The sequence below is a fragment of the Martes martes genome, assembly GCF_963455335.1.
Source record: "Martes martes genome assembly, chromosome: 9".
Lineage (NCBI taxonomy): Eukaryota > Metazoa > Chordata > Mammalia > Carnivora > Mustelidae > Martes > Martes martes.
Genome location: NC_137896.1, coordinates 15610609 through 15637258, shown reverse-complemented (window position 1 = coordinate 15637258; position 26650 = coordinate 15610609). Strand labels below are relative to the sequence as shown.

General features: G+C 50.5%; 1 protein-coding gene across 2 annotated transcripts in view; it reads left to right on the top strand.

The window, feature by feature from the left end:
- TOX2 (TOX high mobility group box family member 2) overlaps positions 1–26650 on the top strand; it is a 130469-nt gene that overhangs the window by 19448 nt on the left and 84371 nt on the right. Inside the window, exon 1 of one of the 2 annotated variants that reach the window (XM_080814285.1) lies at positions 7657–7792. The exons of the other annotated variant lie outside the window; for it this stretch is intronic. Within the exon in view, the coding sequence (XP_080670411.1) occupies positions 7667–7792 (126 nt within the window). The 5' untranslated portion in view covers positions 7657–7666. Of the gene's footprint in view, positions 1–7656; positions 7793–26650 lie in introns of those variants that run through there. 2 annotated transcript variants of the gene reach the window in all.

The following is a 26650-nucleotide window of genomic DNA, read 5'->3' as shown; positions in this document are numbered from 1 at the left end:
GGGTTTTGGATTTAGTTCTGTTGACCAGTGATCTTTGAACCATGAACTGGGGACATTGTCAGATCTGGTGTGGGGACCTGAGCGTCCAGACCCCTGGGGAACCACCTGCTTACTTCCATAAGCTGCCTCTGATGTCCATGAGCCTTCAGCCGGCCCCCAAAGGCATCTCAGGTGGTGCCACTTTAGAAAAGGCCTGAGGTCTCTGGGAGCCAGAATAATGATCATAAGTCATCTGAGCCAGCACAGAACTGGAAAAATAGGACAGGTCAGGCAAATCCGAGTTTGAATTCCTGCTCCTTGTGGCTTCACCATGAAACTCTGGGCAGGTGCCGCTAGCCTCAGGCCTTAGTTTTCTCATCTGAAAACGGGGCCTGCCCACGTCCACCCTGGGTCAGGGTCAGGTGGCGAGGGGCCTGTGGGACTGAGGTAATCTGAGAGACTCTCTTCTGGGCCTGCGGGCTCCTGCCTGTGCACAGCCCAGGACAGTGCAGGGGCTCGGAGACAACGAGCGCTCCTCTTGACCAGGCCACAGAACAAACCGAAACCATGGTAACCGGGATGCATCACATGGGCGGGCAGCCCATCCTGCAGCCCAAGGCTGGGAGATGTAGATGCCCCACCAGTGGTAGGACAAGCCGTGGGGTCTCCCCTAGCCCTCCCTCCCTGCCCGAGGTAGCCTTGGCAGTTCTAGCAAGATCAGTCCCCACTTGAGTTTCTAGTCCACCTCACATTTTGTTATTTAATTTTATTTTTCAGTCTTGTCCCAGAAAGCATGTCCCGAGTGAGATAAGTTGGAGCAAACCTCCCTGCCCTCTCCTTCCCCTGTCATTTCTCGATCGATGCCCTGGGGGGAGTTGCCAGGATGCTGGTGGAGGCAGACACCGAAACAGCAACCTCCCCTGGGAGGGAGGGCACGGGGCTGGTGGGCTCTGCATCTCCACAGACACCCAGCAAGGAGGTGGCGTCCATAGCCAACTTTGCAGAGAAGCTCACGCTTACCCAGGGGGTCACAGCTCGTAAGTGGCAGAGCTGGGATTTGAACCCGGATCTTCATGCTTCACAGTTCATTTCCATACTGCCTTTGGCCGAACTGGAGGCTCAGCCATCAGTGTGACTGGGAGGAGTGTGTTTGACAGCTCGCTCTGTGGACCTAGCCGGGTAGTGACTGACACCTGTCCCATCACACGGGTCCAGGATGGCTGTGGCGGAGGGGCAGTGGCGGTGGCCTTGGAGACCCCAAAACTTTCTGCCCAGCACACTCCTTGTGTACCTCTGGCCGGAGTAGTCTTGTATCCTCGCCTTTAGAAGCATGGTTTCGCCTTGGCTGGACACTGAGAGTGGGGCTTCCTGGAGCCCCTGGCTTCTCCCTCTACAGCGGCAGCCATCCAGACCTGATAGTCAAAGTCCAGGCTTGGAGGAACATTTTCTCCCTCAGAACCTTGTCTCCTGATCTGTAAAACGAGGGATTCAGGGACTCAGTCGACAACACTGCAGTGAGCAGAAACTTACTCCCCATCCCGTTACGACACTTACCAGCTGTGCATATCCAGCAAGTTATTTACCTTCTCTGTGCCTTAGTTTCCTTCTCTGTAAAATGGGGGTAATGATTGCATCTGCCTAACAGGGCTGTCTTGAGAAGCAGTATGTGTAAATGCAGGAAACAGTACCGGGGACAGGGCATGTGCTCCTCTTAGTGTTACCTCCTGTTGGGAAGTGAGTGTGGGTGTGGCAGGACCTGTTCCCCCCCTTGTTGTGCTTGGAAGGAAGCCAATGTGCAGAACCTACTTTTGGTTGAGGAGGGGAAGAAGAAGCTGGGGTCAGACAGTAGTAGGAAGAGCACCGCTGGGCCCGCCAGGGGGCCTTGGGATACTGCCTAACCTCTCGGAGTCTCACTTTTGGTGCTTGCTTGTTTATTTTTGGTTATTCGGTGGCAAGAACACATAGGAAGATATAGAGGTATGTGTAATACCTACAAAATTACAGCCAAGGAAAACATAAAATAGAATGAATTCTAGGTGAAAAATGAAAATGAGGAAAGCAGATATGTTGGCCTGGGGCTCTGCAGTTATTGGAATTGGTCTGCCAAGCTGGCTCTGGGCTTCCTGGCAGGTGAGTGAAAAGGGAAATAGGTTTACTGAATGATTTCTTTGACCAGGGGGAAGAGGCTTGGCAGCTCCTCACGAGAAGACAGCCCTGACTGGCATTTGGAACTGAAAGCAATTCCTCTCACCAGCCTCATGGAAGTTCTCAGACCTTAGTTTCCCCAAGTATAAGACAAGGGGCCATGTCCCTGCTCCCTTGCTGCTCCAACGGCTCGTGGGGATTACATGAGTACAGAGTACCTGGTGTGTGCCCGGCCAGTAGTGGGCGCTCAGAGGGCACAGCCCTCACCCCTCTGCTCCTGCCCATTTCTGGACCAAAGCTGTGGTCTGCACAAAATCAGGCCAAACAAGCCTGGCCATCACCTGAGGGGAGAGTTGTGCTGTTGGAACCCAGTCAGGAGTCACGTGTGTGGCGGCAGCTGCTTCATAATGGACAGACACCAAGGCTAGTAGGGCATTGTGACAAAACGAGGCTGAAACGTGGTGTTGTGCCCAACCCCACAAAAGCACGCGGTGCTGTGGGAGGCTGTGTGAGGGCCATTTGGTGAGACTCCGAGCAGTCAGACATGAGTGGGAATTCTGGCGGGGCTGTGGGAGGCACTGACGGAGGAGGAAGGGAGACCTGGGCACGCCTGGGTGCACAGTGCGACCCCACGGTGGCTGGCGTTTTGGGTGACAGGCGCATGGGACTAAGCAGCCCCAACTTCCCGGTGGATGGAGGATCCAGAAAGGCCCCCGAGAGGCACAAAGTGGCTTTAATCACTTCCCTTGGGTGGGATTTACTTAACAGCAGCTCAGAGTTCTCAGCACTTACAGGTGCTGACGGGGGCATCACAATATTGTGAAATTAAGCAGGGAGCCGACTTCATTACAGCTTACCTGGCAAGGAAGCGGCCGCCTTAGTTAGCAGCGATGGTTGGATGTGACAGAGCTAAAATTGAACTTGGCAATTACACTCTGGAGAGGTTTTCGGCGCTGTAAAAGGAAGTTCCATGGAAATCAACCCTGGTAATCACAGGGTTTACAATTAGTCAGTTACTATTAAGGTTGCTCTGTCAGCATGTCCTTCAGGGCGATGCGGAGGAAGGGGATGGAAAGGGTTTTGACTGACTCGAGTTACCATGGGTTCGCCTGCATCGGCTTTTTCTTGCTTGTTTGTTTGTTTGTTTACATTTGTTCCAGAACAGAAGTTTGAAAGACCCTGAGTTCATGTTCTGGTGCAGGGTCGCCATTTGATAATGGATCATTTTAAAGTCCCTTTTAATTTTTTTTAAACTTTTTTTTTTTAAGATTTTTTATTTCTTTATATGACAGACAGAGATCACAAGCAGGCAGAGAGGCAGGCAGAGAGAGAGAGAGAGAGAGAGAGAAGCAGGCTCCCTGCTGAGCAGAAAGCCCGATGCGGGGCTCGATCCCAGGACCCTGAAATCATGACCTGAGCTGAAGGCAGCAGCTTAACCCACTGAGCCACCCAGGCGCCCTAAAGTCCCTTTTTAAAAAAATCTTTTTTATTTGCCTGAGCTCACACCTCTGTCTCATTTTCGGGTTTCCTCCCGACACGTGAGAGTGTTTTCCCAAAGAGCTTTATGCATCTCTTGGGATATCGTACATGAAGAGCTTGGCTTTTTGTTGACTCCTTGTCCCAGAGGAAGGAGTGATAATATTAAAGGTTTCTAAGCACCTTTGTGGCATTATTTTTATTAAGCCGTGACTAGACTATTTCAACAACCTCAGAATCTTGTCCCTGTTTTGCAGATAAAGGCCATGGGCAGCGGGTGTGCGAGTTTGGCTGCTGGTGCAGAGAGTCCAATGGGAAGAAAGAGCTTGCACAGCTTCCTCCTAAGTCAGCCTGGGGTGTGTGTGCACTGGCCCTCTTGAACGGGGAGATGGAAACTCAAGTCAGCTTACAGCTTTGAGCCCCAGTCGATTCACCCCTAAACTGAGACCTTGTGCTTGGCAGGATTAAGTGAGATAATCCAGGCACCACAGAGGCTCAGCACAGGTCGCTGTGGTTACTAATAGTGATGTTTATCGTACACTCCTTTCGTGCCAGGCGTGGGACCAGACCCTTTCTGTGAGTGACGGCGGCTTTGCACAAAGACCCTGCAAGGCAGTCTTAAGTAAACATGGGCTCAGAGAGGGTATAACTCTGTCCAGATCTTCTGAGTGAGTAAGGGGTAGTGCCAGGATTCAGACTCAGGCAGTCTGGCCCCCAGAGCCTGGTCCTCGTCCCCGCCCCCACTCTGGGAACAGTTGAATGTCCAGAAAACAAGGAAGCCTGGAAGAGCTGCCCCTGTGGCCGAGAAAGAAGCATTCAAACAGAAATATCTTTCCCAAAAGGCTTCGGCTCTTCACATGAAGCTGAGTCATCTCTCTTTGTTTGGAACCATAACCATCGAGCTGCCTCAGAATGCCCCAAATAAAAAAACAAAACTAAACTTAAAAATGCTGAGTTCCACCAAGGTGCAGTGGCCCCTCCCTGGCTTGACCCCAGAAGGAGCCGACTGAGTAGAGGGTCTGTAGAGCTGGATCCCCCTCCACGCTGCACTGGGTACCTTGGCCCGAATGTTTAATGGGGCAGGCACTCTCAGGGTGAGTGAGTCCAGGTCGGGAAGCTGTTCTGTACCACATACTGGGGGACAGCATCGTCACAAACCCAGAATTCCTTTTTGGCTCACGAGTGGCAGAATTAAGCCCAGAATCTTCTGGACCCAGGCTCAGCTCTCAGATCCCCTTTCCCACCCATGGGAGTTCAGTGTTTGGTGGAGAATGCAGGGACTTTCTGCACCTGCCCCGTGTCGCCCCACCTCTGCATCTCAACATGTTTCCTCCCTTCTGTATACCCCACTACCCCTCCTTCCATCCCCAGCTCGGATGACACCTTTTCTGGGAAGCCCCCCTCAGCCGATGACCCTGTGGCCCTTAGCCAGGAGCATTGTCTCCCTTATGTACTAACTTCTCACGTACATGTGTGAGCTGAGCTGTCTTCGAGGGCAAGGACAGTGTCCTGATCACACCCGGCCCTTCTATCTGGAACCCGGCCCTGCATAGAGTAGGGACTAGGCAGAGGGAACAGAGAATGCTGTTGAGTGAATGAATTAATAAATGATAATCAAAGGCTTTTCACCTCCACACTTTCTCCGCAGCAATCAGTTATACCTTTTGCCTATTGGAGTCTCTGGTTTCCAGTTAGAAAGTTCAACATCCAACAAGCGAGGTGGGCTTCTTTCCATATCAAGAGAATGCAGATCATTTGTCATGGCTACATAGTATTCCATTGTATGGAGAGTTGTGATCTATTTAACCAATACCCTATCAATGGATTTTATTCTGTTTTTTAAAACACCAACAGCATGACATTTAAAGATTTTTATTTATTTGAGACAGAGAGGCAGATAGGAGGGAGAGGGAGAGACTCAGCACTAAGCATGGAGCCTGACACCGGGCTTGATCACATGACCCCAAGATCATGGCCTGAGCTGAAACCAAGAGTCAGTTGCTCACCTGACTGAGCAACCCAGTCCACCCCTCAATGGATTTTATTCTTGTTCCTATTTTCTTATGAATAATGTTGCAATGAAGAAATAAATGTCTATGTGCTAAATGAATTTGGGCCTAGAACGTCCTTTCCCATCTTAAGCCTATAGAAGCATGCATGGGTAGGCTTTTCTAGCACCCTCCCAGCTTTGTGTGTGTATTTCCAGATCTCCAATGTGTCTGAAATTTCCATCTTTCTATCATCGTACAGAATCCATATTCCTTCCTCCTTCACACAAGCTCCATGTGCTGGGATCTGGGCCTTGGATCTACAGATCGTGTGTATTTCTATCTGTTGAGCATCTGCTGTGTGTCAGGCCCTCTGCTAGGAACCAAGACCCAGAGATGAGCAAGGCTCCAGAGGGTCCTGGTCATCACGGAGCTCACAGCCTGGGGAGGAAGACGAACAATTAACAGAAATGAAAACCATCGAAACAAATAAGCAGAAACCATTGGCAGGAGGGGTATGCTATGAGGAGAGTAATTCAGTGTGGGTGATTCAGAGGAACCCTCTCTGGGGAGGAAGGAGATCTCCAAGCAGGATGTGAAGGTTGTGAAGTCAATTGTGTGAGGGTCTGGGCAAGTGCAATCCAGGCAGAGGGAACAGCATGGGAGGGGTGCAGAGGCATGGGCACAAGACTCTTCCTCTCTGGAGCCCATTTTGATCCCTCCACCCCTCCTCATGCAGAGGGCTGGATGTCGGTCCCCTTTGTCACCATTTGTTACCCAGGTCCTTCTCCTTGTCACTTAGTTTGCTATTGTATTAGTATTCAATAACGAGATGATTCCCAGAATTCCTGTCACTGCTTCCTGGACGTGCTCAGCTCTGTGAGCCGTCCTCAGCAGCCTCTGGTGTTTCTGAAACACCCAATTTGAATGTTCAATTTGAACCAAATTGAAATTGGTTTAACAGTGCCTGGCACAGTACATGGCACTTGGTAGGTACCATCGTCCCTATTTTATAGATGAAGCTAACCGTTCCAGCAGGCACAGGCAGGATTTGAACCCAGTTCTGTCTTATTCCAGCTTCCACATTCTTCAGGGGGCCCTAAGTTAAACTGCACCTGTGTGAAAGCCACCGGGACTGCAGTGGGATCCGTAGTGCCTCCGGCCAGCCCTGTCCCAACCTGATCCAGCCTTGGCGTGGGTGACCTTGGCCCTTGGTCTGCTGGTGTCAGAGGAGTGGAGGGAACCCGGGAGACTCTTATGTTTTTGTTTTAAATTCCAAAAGTCATACATGCTTGTGGAAGAGAAAAAAAGAAAAGAAAAGAAGACAAAGAAGAGAAAAGTAGCAAATGAAAATACCCCCTTCTCCTACTCTGCAAGTTGACCACTGTTCACAGTTTTGCATCTTTGATAGTGCCCATCCAAACACACACACACACACACACACACACACACACACACACACACACACACAGAGTTAACTGTTTTTATAAAAATGGGATCACGTCCTTGGCTTTTTCTCCCAACCATTCCCAAGTCAGCACCTGCAGACCTTCCTCATTCCATCATATTCCACAGAATGGCTACGTTTTAATCTGTTTACCCCTAGACATTGAGTGTGGCCCTCGTTCTTGTCTGTAACGAGCAACATCTGTGGGCATGCACCGTGCACATCAGAATGGGGATGTCTGCAGGACGGATGCTCAGGAGTCTGATTGCCAGATGAAATGGCATGCAACTTTCCCATGTTGACAGGTGCTGCCAGGCTGCCTTCCAGAAGCCTTTCCAGCTCAATACCTGCTCCCAAGGCAGTGTGCGTGAGAGGGGAAGGCTGCCTCCCCTTCCGCTCTGCGAGACCTGGTGTGGAGACCGCTGCCAGGAGCTCCGAGCACTCAGGCCCAGATTGGGATAGGAGATGGATTTTGATAAAAGAGGTTAAATAACAGGTTTTTCCATTTCACCTTATAGGAATGGGATGGGGGGCGGGGGTGCTGGGCCTCCAGCCAATAGAGGACCAAGACTTGTCAGGAGGGCTTATAAAGCTTGCTATTTCTGGCATTTTTTCTCTTTCTCTGCTGATTATGCAGCAGAATCGCACAGAGGCTGTCGCGGGCGCGTTCTCTCGCTGCCAGGGCTTCTGTGGAATGAGACTCGGGCTCCTTCTACTTGCAAGACGCTGGTGCATTGCAGGTGTGTTTCAGCAGAAGGTAAGCAGCGGGTGCCGCCACCTCCTGCGGTGGAGGTGGTCAGGCCGTCGCTGCGGGGTGCAGACAGGCGGTGCCTGGTGGAGGGGGGGTGGCAGGCCGGGACCTGGACTGGTGCTTGTCACCTTGTGGAATGAAGATGCCCTGGAGGGTCCAGGAGGCCTGTGGTTGGCAGCTCCTTCTTGAAAAGGAATTTTGAAAGTGGCTGGGATTGGCCCCTGGAGGGGCAGGTCTTCGCACCCTGAGCATCATAGGTGCCCAGCTTATTCCGGAAGCATTTGTCCATCTGTCCATCCATCCATCCATCCATCCAGCACCCCCTGCAGTGGGCCTTGCCACGTGTGGGTGGGAGGGTCTGGCCAATTCAGACCAGAAACAAGGATGGGGTAGCACATGGTATGGCAAGAGCTCAGAAGATACCTAGGATGAGGAGCAGGAAGGGCTTTTCAAGGCAGGGAAGAGGGAGGAGGAGTAGCTGGGGCTGTCAGGAACAAAGTTGGAGCTGCCTCCTTCCACTGGATTTTGGAGTTTGTGGAATCAATGAAACTTCCTCCCCAAATTTGCAAGTACCACCTTTCCCTTTTGTCCATTAAGAATCTTGAAAAATAACCAGCTGGGATTTCCAGTTGCCCTCCTGTTGTAAAAGCAAGGCCAGCCAAAGATGATGGAGGACGTTGTCACAGATTGAAGGGCAAACACATACACACATAACAGGTGACAGAGATTCCGAGTGCAGAAACCGAACATTGATGGCATTTTCTAGCTGTCGCTGGGGAGATGGTCTTTGTGGAGGGAGTTGGCTGAGTTGGGGGTGGGGCTGGTTGCAAGTGACAGGGGCTGCACCCTGCTGAGCGGGAGGCCTGACCTCTTCTGGTGCTCTGATTCATCACGGTCATTGTTGAAAAACTGGCTTTGTGCACCTGTGTCCCAGAAACGGAAACCACCCTCAAATGCCTGCTTTCCCTTGCTGGAAATGTCCCAGGTGACCTAAGAGAGACCAAGAAACAGGAGCTTCTGTGGCCCCTGCGTGATCTCCACTTTCTGCATGCTGGATCAAAAGCAAGAGGCCACAAGCCCTCGATCTGCTGGGGAAGGCTTTGGAGCCAACCAGCCGCTGAGGAAATGGCCGTGGAGAGCCTCCTGTGTTCCAGAGGCTGGGTTAGGTACTCAGCTCTGCTACAAATACAGTCTGCGACATAAGGCAAGTTTCTCGAGCCTTGCAAGTCTCAGTCTCCTTATCCATAAAATGGGGACACTGATACTTCCTTCCCTGCATTGCAGTGATTGTGTATGTGCGTGCACACACACGCTGCCTAGTGCTTTGCCTTATATGCGGTAGGACCTCCATAAATGTTGAGTGAGTGAATCAACAAATGCTCCAAACCCTTAGCTCTGCTTTGGAGAACTTCATGGCTACTACTGTGTGAGTGTGTCTGTATGTGTGCATGTGCACAGATGTGCCCATATGGGCATAGGACTGGGGAACTCTCCCCCTTGTGCTGATAGCTAGACTGTGTTCTGTTTCCCTTCTTAAAGAGCTTGGATTCAGAGCCACATTCTGCTACATAGCCCTGTCTGGTACCAATTTCTCTATGTCTCTGGTTACATCCATGGACTCCTGACTGGGAGAGGAGTTAATTACAGGGACTTATTGGCTCTTATTTTTAACTAACTCTTATTTTTAATGCTTCTTGAAGAGCTTTCTGACTGTGAAGAGCTTTCTTAATACTAGCATTGTATTGGTGGGGTCTCGGGACAGCAGCCAGCCAGTAAGCCAGGGCTAGCTGAGAGCCCTGAGAAAGGCTTTGGAAGGGAGGTAGGAGTGGTCCAAGAAGGGAGGAGGTGGCTGGAGTATCGCCATCCCTGAATCCCCCTAGACCTGGAGAACAGGAGCTGAACCCAGACTTAGAGTCCTGGTTCTGCCTTGTGTTTGCTGTGTCGTCCCTGGCAGGTCAGTTTACCTCTCTGAGCCAGTTTCCTTACCTAGAAAATGGCAAATTATTAGAATTAAATGGGACTGGATATCTAAATCACTGTGTGGTGCTCAGTGAATAAAAATACTTTCCCCTCTTGGGGAAGGATCGTGGGAGCCCTTGACTGGGGCCCAGGGTATCTGCTGGCTCATAGAGTCTGACATGCAGCAGACACCTAATGAATATTTATGGAGAGGATGAAGGTGCCCAGGGAATGGGAAGCCAGAGTTATATGTTTATATCCTTGCGTGTAATTGCTTTGTGATTGTGGGTAAGTTTCTTTGCCTTCTTTAAGTCTCTGCTTCCCTTAGAAGAATAGTTGAGGTTGGTCCTACTAACCCCTACTCTTCATTCCACGTTGGAAATCAGGGCTGTATGTGGGATCTTCAGTGGACGGTGAGCTTCAGCTTTGAAATTAATTTCCCTTCTGTGATTAGTGGCACCCGTGATGACTCTCTCCCTCCTGCTGCCTCCTGCGTTCGCAAACCAGTAATTAATGTAACTGGGAGCCGAGGCAGGGATGTGAGGTTTCCTGAGGAGGCAACTCGAGCATAGCTGGGGCTCCCTCTGTGGCCCCTGCTGTGATTGGCTCAGGGGGTCTGAGGGCTGTCCGGGAGTCACCATCTCTGTCCAGCCAGGGGGCCTGGCAAGTACTCACATGTGTGGATCACAAAGGAAGCCCTGAAATACCGTAGATGGGAAGAGATTTCTCCAACTTCTCCCAGACCCTGGGGGGACATTTTCCAGGGAGGGTGTGGGGATCTCCTGCTTTTGGGGGTCTGTCGAAATGGCCATTGATACAGGAATCAGGTGGGCCTAGATTTGCAGGCTTCCCTCTCTTGATTTCTGAGACTTTATAAAGGCCATGTACTCCTTCTCTCTGGGTCGTACTTGCTGGCCAGAGCAATTGAGGCCATGGGGGCAGCAGCCTCTTATGAATGGGGGAATGGCATAGAAAAGCCGCTTTGGTTTGCGCATCCTTGCCCCAGAGGGCTCATCTGAAGAAGACGGTGACTCTAAATGGTCCCTGTCTTGATTCATTGCCCGCCCCCCCCCCCAGACATGCCCTCCCTTGTCATGCCCATCTTGGTAAACACTGGGACTGCCCACTCCTCGGCTTACATCATCCCTGGCCCTTCTCTTGGCCTCACTCCCTGATGGCTGCCCCTGCAGGGTACAGCACCCCCTCCCCACTTCACTACTACCTGGCTGATTGCTTGGGTGATCCAAGAGCCTCCCCCTCAGGCCTCCCTGTCTCCACCTCCCTTGTAGAGTTTGCTCCCTGCACGCAGCTAGCAGGATCTCTGTGAACCACTCCCCTGCTGAAAGCCTTTTGTTGGATGGTTGCTTGTAACCTGTTGGATCTGTTCTGATACCCTTAATGTGGCCACTTGGGGGGCTGGGGCACCTGTCTGATCTCCTTTTTTGCAGTCAGCAACCTAGCTTCTGCCTCCTCCCTCCCAGGCAGAATCACCACTTTCTGAACCCCCACCCCCACCCCCACTAACCACCTGTGGTGCTTCTGGATTTTATACATGCAGACCTTTTTGTCCAGAATGTTTCCTTTACCCCTTGAACTCCTGCTCATTCTTGCAGAAAGAGCTGTGGCCTCACTGCTTTCCAGAGGCCTGCTCTGACTGCTGACTCCTCCCACCCCCAGCAGTCTGGGCGAGGGACCCTTCCCTGCATCCACCCCACCGCAATCCTCCCCATCAGTGCTGCGATGATCTGAGGGGACGGATGCTGGGTGTGATGCACCTTTACCCTCATGTCCTCTGGAAGGACAGATACCACAGAGCAGCTGCTTGGGAAACATCAGTTTAGGTGCAAAAGCCAATAACTCCTTACTCATTAAGGGCTTTCTGACCTTAGAATCCTCAGCCTGTGGTTTGATTTGGCTGGGTCACTCTGGATAAACCATCTAACCTCTCTGACATTGGAGGGTCTTGAGGACAGACAAGGGAACACACATAACAGATTGCCTCTTCTTTCCCACCTGCTGGACAGTAAATATCCCCAAAGACACTTGGAACATTTAAGTGGCTGAGCAGAGCAAATCCAAAGAGGGGCCTGGCCCAGCGGCCCCCAGTGCCGTGCACAGAGGAGCCCTGCACAGAACCTCAAACACAAGCAAAAATAGCACCCACTGAGGCGACCTGCATTGCAGAAGCCACAGGAAGAAGCCGCAGGCCGAGCGGATGTCAGCCGCTCTGAGGCCCCACTGAGGCTCGGATGTGTTGAGCTGTTGCAGCCCTCACGCCTGCCCTTACTGGCTCCTCTGACCACAGCCATCAGATAAGGCTGCGGAAAAAAAGGCCGGCTTCCTCTCTCTGGGGAGGAGTAATCTCAGTGCCATCTGTGGGGTACACTCCATCCTCCGTCGCTTCTCTGGCTTCTCTCCCCCGCCCCCAGCCCCCTTGCCTGCTCTGCCTGCCCTACTGGTCTTCACCCGCATAGCCCCACCTTCGGGCCTTTGCACGGGCTGTTTCTCCACCCGCCCCACCCCCCATCCTTGCCTGGCCTAGTCTCTTCCCTCTTTCCAGTTTGCCCAACCGCCCCTTTCTCAGTGAGGCCTGCCTCGACTGCCCCCTTTAATTTCACATACACTCTACCCTGGTATTCCTGATCATCTCACCTGCTCACCTTTTTCTTCTTTCCGTACGTCTTACAACTTTCTCACATACTGTGTAAGTGACTTCTTACCAGGCTGAATGTTTGTTTTCTGTCTTGAAAGCAAGAGGCAGGCTCCAAGGATCTTTGGTCCCAGAATAGTGCCTGGCCCCCGAGGAGGGAATAAATAGTCTTTCAGGAAATGAATGTTGAGTGAGGGGATAAGAACTAGTCCAGCAATCAGAAGAGGGTCAGGCTGGGTGTGTTTGGATTCTTGTTTTATGTGCACATTCACTCACACGCACACTCACATGTGTGCTCACACAGATGCCCTCAGCCATTTTTTGAGCCTCTCCGTGTTCAAGACAGGGTTGGCCTGGGGTAGCTGCTCATCAAATGCTCGTAGGAAGGAGGTGGGGGACTGACAGCAGAGCCAATGGGAAGGAGGCCTTATGTTTTAGGGAAGGGACCTTGGCACGATGCAGGAGTGGTTCAGCCGGCAGGAGGGGAGAGGTCCCGTGGGAGATGATGAGGCATGGGGCTGGAGAAGGTTGCAGAAATCAGGTCAAGCGGGACCACAGAACCCAGGGAAAGAGGCGGGAGCCTTTGAAGGATTTTAACCAGGGGAATGATTTATGGATGATTTAGGACTGGGTTCTCCTGGTTTGTGGTTGGGTAGGAAAATCCAGTCTTTGTTCTAAGTCAGCTATATGCCAGACACCCTTGGCTGTGCTTTTTATGAGGTTTCTCATGAACCCATGGTGTAGATGAGAAAGTTGAGACTCAAGGGAAGGAGGCTCACAGAGTCCATCCAACCCCTAGGACAGCCCGAGTCATCTTTTGTAATGTAAATCAGAGCATGTTACTCCCCTTGAAGAACTCTCTAAGGGCTTCCCATTTGGGATAAAATCCAAATCCCTACCATGGCCGCAGGATTTTACCTGCTTCAGCCTCTGCTGACCACTCTAATCTCAACCTTGTTCCTCCCCTGTGCTCTAGCCACATTATTTCTCCCCTGTGTGACATTTGACAGCTTTCTGCTTGCTGACCCCATGGACTTTGCACTTGATAATCCCTTTGCCCACAGGGCTTCTTGTGTGGCAGCCTCCTTCTCCTTCTGTAGGGCTCCCCCAGTTTTACCCTAGAGAGAGAGAGATCTTTTCAAGTCTTTCCATTTTCTATCTCTGTAGTTCACCTGTTTGCTTCATGGCATTTATCGTGACTGTAGACATGTTTGTGTGTTTGTTGCCTGCCTCCTCCAGTGGGCTCTGAGGTCTGTGGGGGCGGAGACTGTGTCTGCGGAGGACACAGGGAGCTCTGGACCTGTGTGGCCTGGATAGCTGCATGCCCCTGGACCTGTGTGAGGAGACAAACATGCCCTCCACCCCCGCCCTAAGGAGGTGCTCTTTGATTCCCGCTGCATCTGATCTCAACCCCACTGCCAGTGCTGCCCACATTCCCCATAATGCTATATGCTCTGCCTGGCATTTTAGCTGCCTGGAGAATCCATGAATACATGTGGAAAGATGTCAGCTCTGGGCTCAACTCTCAGCTCAGTCACCTAAGAGCTATGAGACCTTGAGCAGTTTCCTTTACCTTTCTGAGCCTCGCTTTGCTCATCTGTAAAATGGGCACACTGAGGGACGGTCTGTCAACAAGGGCCTAACACCTATGTGCCCTATGCTTGATTCAGCTCTAAACTCCCTGATCTGAAATCCAAAAAGCTCCGCCACCAAATGTTGGTTTGTAAATATGACGCAAACTCATTTGATCCCAGAACCTGGTCTGAACTGACACAAATAATCTCCGTAATTTTTACTTAACCCACTTATGTGTATATTTTTAGAATTCACTGCGGGATTATGAATGTGTTTTACTGCACCTGTTGCTCCAGACCCCTACTGAAGTTACTGTGTGATTTGTGGGATTATCACTTCCTCTTCAGAATCCAAACAAATTCTGAATTCTGAAATCCTATGAGTTCTGGCTAAGGGGCTTGAACCTGTGTATGAGAGCTGGCAGACCTTCTTGGGGCATGGGAGGGTTTGGGGGGGCCTCTGAAAGTTGTCACAGTGCCAGAAACCTCTTGTTTCCTCTCGGTTTCTTGGCAGCCAGTGTCTTTTTAGTTGCTTGGGGTTAAGTGGGGTTTTGTTTGCTTGGGGGCAGAGGTTATAACTTGGGCAGGGTGAACTCAGGTGCTCAGGCATTTCTGGTTTGAATTGAAAAGGGGAAATTTTTTCTTATGAATCATCAGAAAAAGAAATCAGGAGGAAGTGTGTGACCAAGGAGAGGAAATTAGGGTTTGCGAACTGCGTGAGTCACCCCCTTTCTGACTCCTGGGTGATCCCTTTCTCTTGGCAGTTTTCATTCATCTCCGAGACTCTCGGTTCCGTAGTTTGGGAAACACGCTGGGGACTGCCGTGGTTTTCTTCTGGCTCCAGCCCCGCTTCCCTTTCTAGCCGTCAACATAAATGTCTCTTTTTGAATCTCTGCCACACCAGTTTACTTAGTATCGCTCCATCAAATGTTTCTTCTGTGTCCAGGCTCTGCACAGAGTCCTGCTTCCCGGTCCCCACCATGCTGATCGTCATAGCAGCTTCTGCCTGGCTTCCTGGACAAGCCTCAGTCTTACCTTTTCCAGTCCATTCTCTGTCCTGAAGCCAGAGGCGGGCTTTCTAAAATGCAGCTCCCACAGAGGGCTTCAGCTGCCGAGTGTGGCCCTGGAAGCCCCATCAGGAGGAGGTCCTGTGTGTCTGGCATTTCAGCTCTCCCTGCCTCCCTGCTCGGTGCATGGGCCTCCTCTCCAGCCCCCCAGGCTTGCTGGGGGTTGTTCCCATGCTCTCTCCCTTCCATCTGGTGCCTTCTCTCACCACCTGGCTAAGGATGCTCTTCCTGCAGGGAGAAGCCGTCTCTCTGTGCAGTCTTTTTACACAGCCTTCTATGCTCCCATGAACTCTGGCTCCCAGTATGCTTATCATCTGCATTACAGTTCCTACTCTTGCCCCGCTCACTACACCACAAGCTCAAGAGGACAAAGACTGTCCCACCCACTGCTGGTACCATCTCCAGCTCAGAACAGAAGCCGTTTTAAGCAAGACTAGGTGTACCGGAGACAAAGGGACAGGTATGGTGAGGGGGTGACTCCTGAGGCAGGAGACAGGGGTCTTGGATTTTCTACTACCCTGCTCCTGGCTGGCTGGCTGCCTTGGGAGTGGCTGCCATATTGCTTTCTAGTAGGCTGGAAACTGTTTTCCTTGTTAGCACTGGCGTGAAATATCCCTTTCATTACAGTAGGTGTGTTTCATGTACATTTCTCCCCGTCATCGTCATCGAATCAAGTGTACATTTTCCCTGTATATTTGTTTCTTGGTAGATTGCCTCTTGCCTGACTTTCCTGTTTGTGTCCTGTGTCCTTTTGTCTGTTGGCATCTTGCTGTCTCTTTAATTTGACTGAAATGTTTCTACATCGTATATATTAACTGTCTCATAGTCGGTGCTGATATTTTCTTAGTCTGATGTCCTTTTCATTTTGGTTTTATTATGCTTCCTTCTACAGAAGATATTAATGCATATATATTTGAATCTGTCAATCTCCCTTCCTCTGTGATTGCTTCAAGGGCTGAGGAAGTTATCCTGCTGCCATAGATATGATAAACATTCTGTTCTGTTTTCTGCTATTTCCCTATAACATGACTTTTTATATTTAACTCTTTAATCTGCTTAGAGTACGTTTTGGTCTGTGACTTGCACTGGGAATCTAGGTAAGTGTTCCTAAAGAGGAACAGGATAACCCCGTCATCCCCATTCTGTTTTTGTCTTTTTTAAAAAAATAATTGGTCATTGTCTCTTTGTTTCCAAAAGGAGAGACAAAATAGAATAGTTGTTGGGGCGCCTGGGTGGCTCAGTGGTTTAAGCCGCTGCCTTCGGCTCGGGTCATGATCTCAGGGTCCTGGGATCGAGTCCCACATCAGGCTCTCTGCTCGGCAGGGAGCCTGCTTCCCTCACTCTCTCTGCCTGCCTGTCTGCCTACTTGTGATCTCTCTCTCTCTCTGTCAAATAAATAAATAAAATCTTTAAAAAAAAAAATAGAATAGTTGTTATGAGGTGAAACTTGGCCCAGTGAAGATTCTGGCTTTGCCACTTTCTGGCTGTGTGACCTGTGAGCAGTTGCTGAAATTGTACCATGCATTTTCTCCTCCGTAAAGTGGGTTGATACCTCCCTCAGAAGCTTGAGTGAATACTGTATGGAAAGCATGTCACATGTACCTGGCATATCATTATGTGCCCTCCTTCACCGTATGTGTTCATACAGAGCTGGGTCGAATTCTGCGCTTTCTTTTCCATTGCACTGATTTTAAGTTCTTCTCTGACGTCACTGTCACACTCCTCTGGCTGTTGGCCACACAGAAAGTTTTAGTCTCTGGCCAAACTAGGCACCTGCCATTACTCTTCTTTTAGGAATATTGCTGTAACCCCCCCCCCTTTTTTTTAGTGCATGTCAATTCTTCCCGCCCACTCTGCACTGCAGCCCCCCTCAATGGTTTATAGACACCCCACCCCACTTGTGCACACACACACCCCAGGTTTTTTTTTATCCTCTGCTCACTCTGCTCCCTCTACCTAACAGGTGTGCATCAACTGCTCTCACCTGGCTTGTCTCCCCTTAGTGTCATCAAGTGCTGGTGCCCGTACTCCCTCTGGACGCCAGGCTTCCCTGGAGATCATTCGTGTCCAGTTCTCAGAGCCTGGCACATGGCTGGGTACAGTGCAGGTACTCAGGTCAGAGATTGGGGAAGGCGGGCTGGTCCCCATGACCTTCAGCTTTGATGGCAAGTGGCTAACTCTGGCTTCTTTTGGACACCCAGGCTCAGGGGACCTAGCAGTGTGGCGGTCATGACCCTCAGCATGCTGTTGCCGATCCCTGTGGGTCATCTCACAGCCCGGGCCTCGGTTTCCGCCGTGGGATAATGAGAAGGTCTCCGAGGCTCCCGGTTTCTCTTACCCTGGGTGGCTCTGAAGTGAAGATGCGGTAGAAGAACTCACTGGCCTGTGCTGAGCCTCAGAGTGTAGGCTGTTCTCTCTGGGTTCTCTGGGGAGAAAGGTCTGTTAGGACCAAGGTTCTTCCATTGCTCTCCCGGCCCCTGTGCGCCGGGTCCTCAGGGGGAGCCCAGACTTGGGGAGTAGGGGTTCGATTATCAAGAACAGAGGGCTGGAGGGCGGGAATCCACCTCATGCAGTGAGGCGGCACACCCAACCCACCGGTTCCATTCCCATTTCCCGGGGGGGGGGGCAGTCCGAGGATCCCCCAGGCGAGGTCCTTGCCTTGGCCACACGGCCGCACCGGGCATGAGCGAGCCCAGATCTGTGGGCTTCCAGAGCTGCGCCGAGCCAGTGTTCCCCCAGCTCCCAAGTCCAAAGGCTAGTTTTAAGACAGCACTTAACAATACAGCAGCAGTGTTTACATATATTATTTCCTGTGTTATCTGGCACTGACAGAAGGAAGTGAACTTGGTACTTTGCCTGTGTTAGGTTTTGGGGTTAGATGCCTAAATGCCAAGTTCATGTGACCTAGAAAACCTTTCTAGGTCAAATTGCTATTTCAAAAGATTTTTTTTTTTCTTTTCTTCCTTTTTTTTTTTTTTTTTTTAACCGACCCACGACTGAACGCTGTCGTTGACATATTTCCCTTCCAACAATGCAAGCCCTTTGTGGCATGATTGAGGGCTTGTTTTGTAGCGCTGGGAGAAAATATCTCCCAAATCATCTGCTGCTCATTGTCTCTGGCACTCGCTCACCCCGCCCCCCACCCCGTGCCACAATCCCACCCGATGCTCGCTCATGTGGCCCTGGGTTAATTGTCTTTGGCAAGGATCGGTTTTGGGACGTGTATCCAACCGTGGAGGATAGATAATTGTCAAACATGAATACTCGCGTCCCAGCAACCTGAGGCTCTAGACCGCTGACCGCAGCCCAGTCTCTGGGGAGGCGGCTGGGATTGGACAGCTCCGTGGCTCTGCAGGGTAGAGGCTCAGACCGCAGACATGGGGGAGTCGTTAGAACCTCGACCCTGCCGATGGGCTTCTGGGTTTGAGTCCTGACTCTACCCCCTACCAGCTGGGTGGCCTTGGGCAAGACTCTTCACCTCAGTTTCCTCATCTGTAAAATGGGAGCCTGAGTAGTAGTAACTTACCTCAGGGTTATTGAGAAGATTCTATGAGTGAAAATTTACAGATCAGCTAAAGGAGAGCCTGGCTTATGCAAGCACGGTGTAAATGTTGCACCAACTAGTTGAAATGAAAAAGTGATCATAGAAGTAGTGGATGCTCTCGTGTCACCCGGATCCCTCCTCATCTGAGACGCTCATCCTGCGGGCTGGTCAGAGTGTTGGCAGCTGTTGTCTGGCAGCTGAGCCTCCCTGGGTCTTGCCTTTGGTGGAAGGAGGGGGCCTTTCCCAAGGTTAGCCCCTTCCCCCAGGGCAGCCTGGGTCCCGTGGCCAGGAACGCAGTGGCTCCTTGTCTTAGTCTGGGACATGGCTCCAGAGCTGTCCTGTGGACAGGCTGCTGTCTCTGGTGTGACTGCATCACGGCTCACCTTGTCCCTCTGCCCCTCCTGCCTTCCGCCTTTCCTGGAGTGCCCACCCCTGCCCCCCACCCAGTGAACTTCCCACTTTCACTCTCAGAGCCTATTCCCAGGACCCTGCCCTAAAACCACAGGGAGCCACCACATGCTGAATAGATCTTGACATCCATTTTAAAACACATTTATCTTGCTTGCCTTTCCAGAAGCTCTTTGAGGAGCAGCCTTGGGGGTTCTGCACCATCCCCGTCCCCTCCTCTCTGCGTGTGCACCATTTGTGTACCATGGACATGCTCGGCAAACTCCCCCTGCTCTGTAGGGTCATGGCAGTACATTTGAAGGGGGGGTTGGTGATTTCAGGACCCTCCTCTGGTGGGAAGAGGAAGGTCTAATTCTGGAACAAACAGCAAAACTTCAAACTGACCAAACGGGGGTGCCTGGGTGACTCAGTCAGTTAAACATCCAATTCTTGGTTTTGGCTCAGGACGTGATCTCATGGGTCATGGGATTGAGCCCTGCACCAGGCTCTGCACTCAGCCCGGAGTCTGCTTGAGTTTCTCCCTCTCCGTCTGCCCCCTCCCCCTGCTCACACTCCCTCTCTCTCTAAAAATAAATAAATAATCTTAAAAAAACAAAAACAAAAACAAAAACAAACCCAACCCTGACCAAGCGGCTAAAGGACACAAGAGAGCCTCATCCATTCAACCCCTTCATGTACGAAAGAGGAAGGTCTTGTTGAAGGCCACAGAGCGAACAGGTACTTCTGCTTTTCCCCCCAGAGGAGAGAGCGCTGTGGGGAAATAGTGGGACACGGTGATCTGAGGAGTCAGACAATAAATGCTTTCGGGGTGCCCCCCAAGCAGAGGGGCAGCTCTCGTCAGGGGCTTCCTGGAGGGGGCTGCATGGAAAGAAAGGGAAGATAAGGGAGGTACAGGAGGGGAGTGCAGAGCTGCCAAGGCCTGGGTGTGTGCGCAAGACCTTTCAGAAAGGCAGGGCAGGAGAGGAGTCCGAGTGAGGGACAGGAGGCCACCACGAGAGTTGGGTTGTCAGAGGGCAGGTTCTCAAGTTCTTTCCAAGATTTTTCCCTAGTGGCAAGGATGGGGCCTGAAGGAGAGGGTCCTGGGCAGAACCAGACAGGAGCCTTGCCTTTCCTGACCCATGCTGGCCACCCCCCTGCCGAACCAGGTCTCTGCTCAGGACTAAATGAGTGAACAGATGAAGGAAGGGAAGATTGTGCTGGAGAAGGACTGCTTCACTGCCGTGGTGGTGAGGGGAGCCGTGGGAGCAGGAACAAGCCGCAGGCTTTGAAGACACCAGCTCCTGGTGGGGGAGGGCTTATGGCTCTGAGCTGGGAATGTAGGTCCCTATCCTCCCTCCTCCCACCCCAGAGAGGCCCATTGGCGCCAGCTGAGATGAGACTGTGGCTACACTAGGGGTGCAGGTGGGACCAGCGGAGAACACACATGCTGGCATCTCCTGCCGCAGAAGCACGGTGGACGGCCAGCAAAGCCTGCGCCAGATCTGATGGGGTCCTTGCCCTGCTCCTGGACAGTCTCACTGGACCACACCCTGACCCACTTCCCAGCCTGCTCCCTCCGGCCGCAGGCTGCGTTCTGCAGCCCCCTTGGAAACATTCCCCCTCACAGCAGCCAAATGAAAATGTTTGTTGAAAACAACATGTGCATAATTAAAGCTTAATGAGCGCTTGTCTGTTTGGAATGTGCAATTAGATTTATAATCGGGGATGGGAGCGAGCTCCAAATGGCTTTAAATGGAGCTGAGAGAGAGGATAATTTTTGCCATAAATCTGCGGTAGTGTTGGAGGGTGCGTAAGCTGCTACCGGCCTGCCAGGCCGCCATGCTCTGCCCACTGGGCTACCCTGCCCATCAGCCCCTCTTGGCAGCTGCAGCTGGCTAATGGCCTGTGTGGGACTCACCAGGGGTGTTTGAGGTGGTTCTGCTCTGGGTGGGAGCGGGAGCTCTCCCAAGCTGTGTGATCAGAGCTCACTAAGGGGAGATGAGTGTTGGGGCCAGGTGCAGCTACCCTGTTGTGTGGGGGGCCCTGGTGGACAAGGAGTCTGCATCATCCCTGTGTACCTCCTGGGCTGGGAAGTGGCTCCACATTTTGTTCTCTGCTGCATCCCAGTACCTAGAACTCAAGTAACATCTGTTCAGTGAGTGGTGTGTCTCTGCACCAACCTCTTGCCTTGAACAAATCACTCCCCCACTGTGGGCCTTGGTTTCCCTATATCTATCACAGATAATTCTTCTATTCCCCAGGGACTGCATCTCAACCAGTGCTGTCCTGTAGAAATAGAATGCAGACCACATATGTAACTTTAAATTCTCTAGCAGCCACGTTAAAAAAAAGTTAAAAAAAAGAAACATGAAATTAATTTTTAATAATATACTTCAGTTAAATTCATGTATCCAAGATGTTACCACTTTAGCATGTAATCATATAAATTTCACGTTCTTTTGTTGTTGTTCTGAGTCTTTGAGCCCTGGTGAGTATTTTATACTCACACACACCTTAATTTGGACTAGCTGCGTTGCAGGTGCTCGGGGGCCACACGTGGCCGAGGGCCACCCTCCTGGAGAGCACGGGTCTGGAAGGAGGGTGGTTGGAGCCAGTTGAGAAGGTTCTGCTTCCCCATCTGTAAAATGGGGACAATGACTCCTATCTCCCAGAGGAGGCAGGTGCCTCGTAGCTCTCCACCACGGGAGCTGTAGCGATCGCTGTCTTTTCATACTCCCTCTCAATGTATTTTATGACTTAAACAGGCAGCACCATCCACACGAACTCTTGTTGGTAGCGGGGAGGAGGGTCCTACAGTAGCCATAGTGCTGGGCTTGCTCGAGAGGCCTGCTCCCGGCCCCCCTGGCAGGCATTGCTCCCCCTTACTGGTCGATGAGGCCCCAGGCACAGACCTGTCAGGTCACCTGCTCTGGTTTACAAATCTTGGAAATGATGGGGTCAGAAGCTAGTATAGGCCTTTGGGGGACCAGCAGCCTGGACTACAGACTCAGCTCTGCCGCATCCTGGCTGTGTGGCCTTGGAAAGATCCCTTAACCACTCTGGGCCAGTCCTAGGGCTGGGTTTCTCAGGGGGCAGAATAAAGATGTGCATTATGCTGGTAAAACAGGTGCACCAATAAAGAGAAAAGCTTTTTTTGGAGGGAAATTAGTATTTGGTATTTAGGAACAAAGCATCATCGTGGGAAAAATCTCTCATTTGGACTTTTATGAAGATTTTAATTTACAGATTTTATTTCAAATTATATGTGGCAGGCATAGACATCAGGGGTCTTTCCCATGTGTGAGATCTCAGAGGGTTGTATAAAGACCCACTCAGTTTCCTCACCGATGGGAGAGGGGTAGTTATAGTGACCTAGTGACCTTTTGGGGTTGTTCTGAGGATTCAATAATTTATATAAGTAATAGCTAGCAATTACTGAGTGCTTGCTGTTTGTGTACCAGGCAATGTTCTCAGTACTTTCTGTATGTTAACTTAGTCAATCTAAGCGATAAACCCATTTTCCAGATGAGGAAACTGAGAAGGAGTAACTTAGTTAAAACATCACACAACTTGAAAAGTAAGGCTGAGATTTGGACCTAGGGAGCCTGGCATCAGAGCCGGTGTTTGTAACATCATCCTTCTCTAAGTGCACTTGCACCCGAGGCTCTGTCCTGGGGCCCCTTCCACCTGTGCAGCACCTCTCTGCCCCTCCCCCGCCTCTCCTGGGTCCTGATGTACATCTCTCTGTGACACCGCCACATAAAACCGCACTCTCAGCAGGGCCCAGGGCACAGCTGCCACATTCGCTGCCTCTAGCTTTTGAGCCGCATTTTGATCCACGCAGAAGGAGTGTTCTCACGACCCGACGTGGGGGTGGGCGGGCGTGGTGTATGCTGCTTTGATTGTTTACTCTTTAGATCTCCGTGAGGTGCATCTCTCAGTGTCTGCCACTGGCTGCGCTGGGGGCTGTGCATCCTTGGTCTTTGATCTGTGTCTCTGTGCAAGGAGCAGAGCAGGGGCAAGCAGATCCTACAGAACAACTGTTGCTTTGGTACCAGGAGTCAAGGCCAAGTTCAGAACTGGCTGGGTGGATTTGGGCAAGCTCTCCAGCCACTCTGAGCCTTGCCTTGCTCATCTCTACAATGGGGCTGGCCCTGCAGCCGTGGCATTTCTGGGAGGGTTCCAGTGAGATGACCAGGCACAGCCCGGGGATGAGGTCTGGTACACGGTAGCTGCTCACTGGCCTGAGCCCACAGCAGCCTTGAATGCCATGTTCCCCGCTCTTCGCCTGGCCAGTTCCCGTGTGCCCTCCATCATGGAGCTTCCATGTTGCCTTTTCAAGATGCCTTTCTTGAGAAGCCTTCCTTCCTTGCGTCCACGTCCCTGCAGTAACCTTATCCTGCAATTGCCACATTTGTCAAAGAAGAAACCGTTATTTGATGTCCGAAATGCTGAATTCGTTGCTATACTTTGCAAAGCTAGTCTCTCCAAATCAAGCATCAGCCGAGATTTGTAGGATTTGGGGGGAGCACAGTGTCCTGGGGTAGAGGATTTTCAGAAGCAGGAGGTTCTGGGACTGGCTGAGTCCTAGAGGTGGGCACGTGGCTACTGGAGTTAGACTCTTATTGGTCAATTTGATTTTCAGAGACTTGAGTGAATACAGAGCTGTCACTGACCGACTGGGATGGGCTTTGAACAAGTTTCGTAGTTACTCGTTCCCATCTCGGGACTGTGGCCAGAGAACTGCCCGTCTTTCTCTGATGTGGGGAATGGGAACATTCTATTCTCTGAAGATTCTGCATAGAACTGGGGGCTTCTTGAGGGCAGGGACTGTCATAATCATTATGCCTTCTGCCAGTACAAAGTTGGGCACATAATACACACTCGAGATATTGTTCCGTAAACAACAGTTGCCCCCTCTGTAACCTCAGAAACCCTTTGCTTTTATGTTTCTGTGCCTTATGACAAGTTTTATTTATTATAAATTCCCAGGGGTTGTGAGTGTGTTACTTGGCACATTGTAGGTCTTTACTACATGATATACAAGGGCATGGATTGATTTCATTTTGCTTCTTCATATTTAAATTAGATCATAGACACGGGTTGGAGAGTAGGAGTGAATGAGGGGAAGACATGAGAGGGGTGGGGTCAAGGTGAATGGGTTGACTTTGAACAGGACTCAGATATTTCACCTTTTCAGACAAAAGGGAAGAAGGGCAGGACTGGTGTACTGTCAACAGGGTGGGGAGGGGAGAGATTTGAAGGGATAGCTGACAGCCTCAGTGACATAGGAAACATAGTCCTGATGGAGAGGGTTGCCAAGCCCGATGTGGGGATAAGAGTTTAACACATAATAACAATAATAGGCTAAATTCAAGGTCACTCACAACTACTACTGGTGAAAACAGTACTCTAATTCATGAATCTGTGCTATGGCCCAGGACCTCATATTACATATAGAAGTTGAATTGAACCCAGAGCCAACTTGGGATGGAAGCTTAAGGTTGGGCCCAAGAACGCAGATCTACGGAAGCAAGCAAGACTGCTAAGGGTGCATCACAACCAGAAAAAAAAGACTAGGGAGAGTTGGATTTTATTGGGTAGAGGAGGGGAAGAGGAGGGTGCTCCAGGCTGATGATGGGATAATATGTGTAAAGGCTGGGGCACTGAAGGTTCCTGTAAACTGGAGGGATGCCCTGGGAGCTGAGGGTCAGAGCCAGTTGTCATGGAGGGTCCTGGATGCCAAGACCAGTGACGTGGTGTCACTGCAGGGTTTTGACCCAAGCACTGAAGTGATCACTAGTGATGGATGGGGGGGTGGTGGAGTGAGAGCTAAGCACAGAGCCTCTGTGGGTGTTTGGATTAAGGGGATATAGGAGAGATGGGGTCCAAAGTCATCCGGGAGGTATTGCTTGTGTCCTGTGTAGAAGGTGACATCTTCTCTCAGGATGGTGGACCCCTGGAAGAAGAGCAGATCCATGCCCATGTCAGAAGTTCAGTGTGGGGTGTGTGGAATTTGAGATGATCATGGACCAGATGTCCAGGGAGAAACTATACATTGGAATCTGGATGTAATTTTGTTGAAGATGAACATTTGAGAGTCAGTGATATGTTGTAACCCTAAGAGGCCATGACATCGTCCAGGGGAAGTGTGAGTAGAGTGAGAAGGAAATACCAGATATAAGTTAGCCATCCACTTATCCATCCCACTCACGCATGCAACCCACTCCATCAATACAGGCATCCCACTTAGGTTTTTCATTCTCACTCTTCATTCTTCTTTCTCACTCAACCATCCCATCCATCCATCCATCCATCCCACCCACCTTCTAGATCTGCTGTCCAATCACTGAGTCATCTGTTGATCTACCTACTGGTCCATCTACCACCTTCATTCCTCCAAACCACTTATCTTCCCCTCCCACCTATTTATCATCCATCCATCCATCCATCCATCCATCCATCCCTGCCATACACCTACCCACCATATATCCACTCATTTTACCCATTACAACTATGTCCTTCTCTACTGACTATGTCAACCACCAGCCACATGTGACTTTTGAGCACTTGAAATATGGCTAATTCTAAACTGAGATACGCTGTAATGTAAAATGCACATCAGATTTCAAAGACAGCATTAAAAAAAAGACTTTAAACCATCTCATTCACAGTTTTTCTGTTGATTACATGTTGTAATCATAATATGCTAAAATATTGGGTTAAATAAAATATGTAATTAAAATTAATTTCACCTATTTATATTTGGTTTTTTAACTGTGGCCACAGGAATTTAAAATGACATATGCAGCTTGCATTTGTAACTTGGATTGTATTTCCATTAGACTGCCCTGATGTGTACATCTGTCACCCATCCATCCATTCACCCATCCATTCACTCATCCCTCTATCTCATCCTTCATTCCCTCCCTCCTCCCATCCATTCATCCATCCAGTTATCTCGTTTGTCCATCCCACAGATACCTAATTTACACTTATTATGAATCAATGTCTCTCAGGATCATAAGAATGAGGAAACTGAGGCACAGAGTAGCTAATACACTTGCTCATGGTGGTGCCAATGGAGCTGGCATTGTCTGATTCTAAGATCAGGGCTCTCTCTTTTCACCTTGGCTGCCTATTTGCTAAGTGTCCTTAAAGTTCAAATGGGATCTAGGTTGGGAGGGCTGTTGGAGTAGGGGCCCAGGAGTCCCTCTTGCTAAGGGGGCCACACGGCTTGGGGGAGAGACATCCCTTCAGAAGCCTCTGTGAGCAGGGTTCCTGGTGGCCGTCATGAAAGGGTTATCCCCACACATTCGATATTTGCAAAAATGTGGGTTCTTTCAGATTCCCAAACTCATTTCCATGACAAAACTCTTGGGAAGAGAAGATGAAGGTCTGGCTTTTGCAGAACAATCTTCCAGCTGTAATGAGGACTGAAGATGGCGATGGGAAAAGGAATTATAATTAGAATATGAAATGGGGAAAATTAATCTATTCCAGTCAGTGGTAAGAGGATGTTCTCCTGGCATTTCACAGAAATTCTTAGGCCATTTTTCCCCCCTGCATTTTACCCCCACCCCCAATTTTAAAAGATACAGAAGGTTGCATGGTGTGAAAAAAATACATTTTTGGCCGAGGGACTGATAAATTGTGAGATATGCATGAAATTTAAGCTCCTGT